Source organism: Limulus polyphemus, unplaced genomic scaffold (assembly GCF_000517525.1).
Source record: "Limulus polyphemus unplaced genomic scaffold, Limulus_polyphemus-2.1.2 Scaffold264, whole genome shotgun sequence".
Taxonomy (NCBI): Eukaryota; Metazoa; Arthropoda; class Merostomata; order Xiphosura; family Limulidae; genus Limulus; species Limulus polyphemus.
In genome coordinates this window covers 771,787-773,970 of record NW_013665874.1, presented here as the reverse complement: position 1 = coordinate 773,970, position 2,184 = coordinate 771,787, and the positions used below count along the sequence as shown (strand labels likewise).

The following is a 2,184-nucleotide window of genomic DNA, read 5'->3' as shown; positions in this document are numbered from 1 at the left end:
TTTTTGATTAGTTGATTAATTTCATGAGTCATGACAATAATTGATTAAACTGAACAAACTTGAATTAATCAAAAATAATAATGGAAATCATAATGGCAATACTTAGATTACTGGATAGTAGAAATAATTGAAAACAATAAGGAATGAAAACATTAATTTGAATTATATGATTATTTACATGATATTGATAGATTTAATCGTAATTTCAGTTACTGGATAGTTGAAATAATCAAAAGCAGTAGTAATAAGAAAGACTAGTTGATTATTTTGGTGATGTTAATTGTGTCAGTTATAATTTTGATTGATTAATTATTTTACTTGGCACTAATCAATATTATCAGGTAATTGATTATATCGATTTATTGAGTTAATTGCCTAGTTCTAATGGTCTTTGAATATGTACATATTCCATAACATTGAACATTGTTTAGTGTTACATGTGTTTTTATGGGAATTTTATTCATTTGAAATAGATTATTTAATTATGTTTATTTCTATAACTGGCAGTATATTTTTTTCAATATTATTTTTTCAGGTAATCATTTGTTTGAAGGAGTTGATATTCTTCGAGCTCAAAATGTACAACTTACTGTCCAAAAAGAAAGGTTGCAACAAGAAAACTTGGACGTTCAGGCTCGAGAGTCTGGGTGAGAATTCAGTCTGTAAAACTGAGCTCTCTTATGTTTAGTATATTATTCACATTACCATGAAAATTGTTAAATCCCCACAAAGAATTGCATTGTTATAGGTTTACCATTACCTTCATGCACATAATTTGTGGCATGAGGGTTAACATTTAAAACCTGCAACTTTCAATAAGAATCAGCCTTTCTCAAAATGTTTCTTATGTAATTTTGTCAGGTAATTTTTAATTCTTCATTAACTCTATCATACTCAAATGGGTGCTTCCTGCCCCAAGGAAAAAAATGCACCATTGAATTTAAAAATTATCAAAAATGAACTTGTAGTTACTCTTCCACACATACATTTTAAATGAAAAACTTCAGATTTTGAATTTATTCAATTAAAAAAAATGTTATTTAATTTATACATAAAAATAAAAAAAATCGGATATTTTGATTTTGAATTGATTTCAGCATACTCAACATTAGTGTACAGTGAATTTCCCAAATTTTGTCTGATAATAATATGGCATTGGAAACCCCAAGGATGAAATTCAAAATAATTTTTAATAAATTGGTGCTAATTTGCACCTTGTAACTTCAGTAAAAGTGTAATTTTATCAATTTTAGACAGTTACTGCTTCTCAACTTTGGTTGTCATAATGTGATGTAATTGCCTATATTTCAGCTTTGAGAAGTCATAGGCTGGTGACCTACCCATCTAATATATCTTCCAGTTTAGTAGAGATTACTTTAGATATTGAAACAAAAGGATAAAAGCTTAGAGCTTAGTTTGGTGATTTTCTTATAGAAGAAAATAAGTTTAACAACTTCTTCCGCAATTACATTTCTGATGATTTTTTTTTAAAGCTTGATTTATTGCTTAATATTTCATATGAATTATGGTGTTACATTATGATAGCCAATGATCTACAAAATGAGATAGACATAATTAAATCATTTTGCTCTCTATTGTTTCGAGATTTGTTTTGCTTACAAGACAGCTGCATTAGGCCATATTTATATTAGACCTTATTGGCCTAAGAAACTGCTTGAATAGGCAAAAAAAAATCACTAAAAATAAATGTAAAAATGAGTATATATAATTAATATAAAACAGATTTAAAACTTATTACATATATTAAATTAAATATTTTGATTAACAATTAAAAAATATCTTGTTTATAAATCTGATTGGTAAAAAAGTTACTTTTATTGCATCCTAGTGATTGTAAACAGTGCAACTGGGATGTGATGTTTTTTGAATCAAACCTGGTATAAAATTTACAGTTTTTTAAAATAAAAAACTTTATAGGAAAGTTTTATTTGGCAGAAGCTACATAATCTGTATAAAGTTGATTTTGATATCCAACTATTTCATCCAATAGCTTTATTTTGCAAAAAGCAATGAAACAAACCATACCACAGGTATGTCAGATCACTGCGTGTGAGAGTTATAGTTAATTATATCTTTGGTACAAAAAGCAAATAAAGTACACATACTTTATCAAAACAACACACACACACACACACATATATATATATATATGTGTGTGTGTGT

At 27.0% G+C, this 2,184-nt stretch overlaps 1 protein-coding gene across 2 annotated transcripts in view; it reads left to right on the top strand.

The window, feature by feature from the left end:
- Window positions 1–2,184, top strand: part of LOC106456853 (autophagy-related protein 16-1-like) — a 44,022-nt gene that overhangs the window by 5,356 nt on the left and 36,482 nt on the right. The window contains exon 2 of one of the 2 annotated variants that reach the window (XM_022382634.1): window positions 536–647. The exons of the other annotated variant lie outside the window; for it this stretch is intronic. Within the exon in view, the coding sequence (XP_022238342.1) occupies window positions 536–647 (112 nt within the window). The remainder of the gene's footprint in view (window positions 1–535; window positions 648–2,184) is intronic. 2 annotated transcript variants of the gene reach the window in all.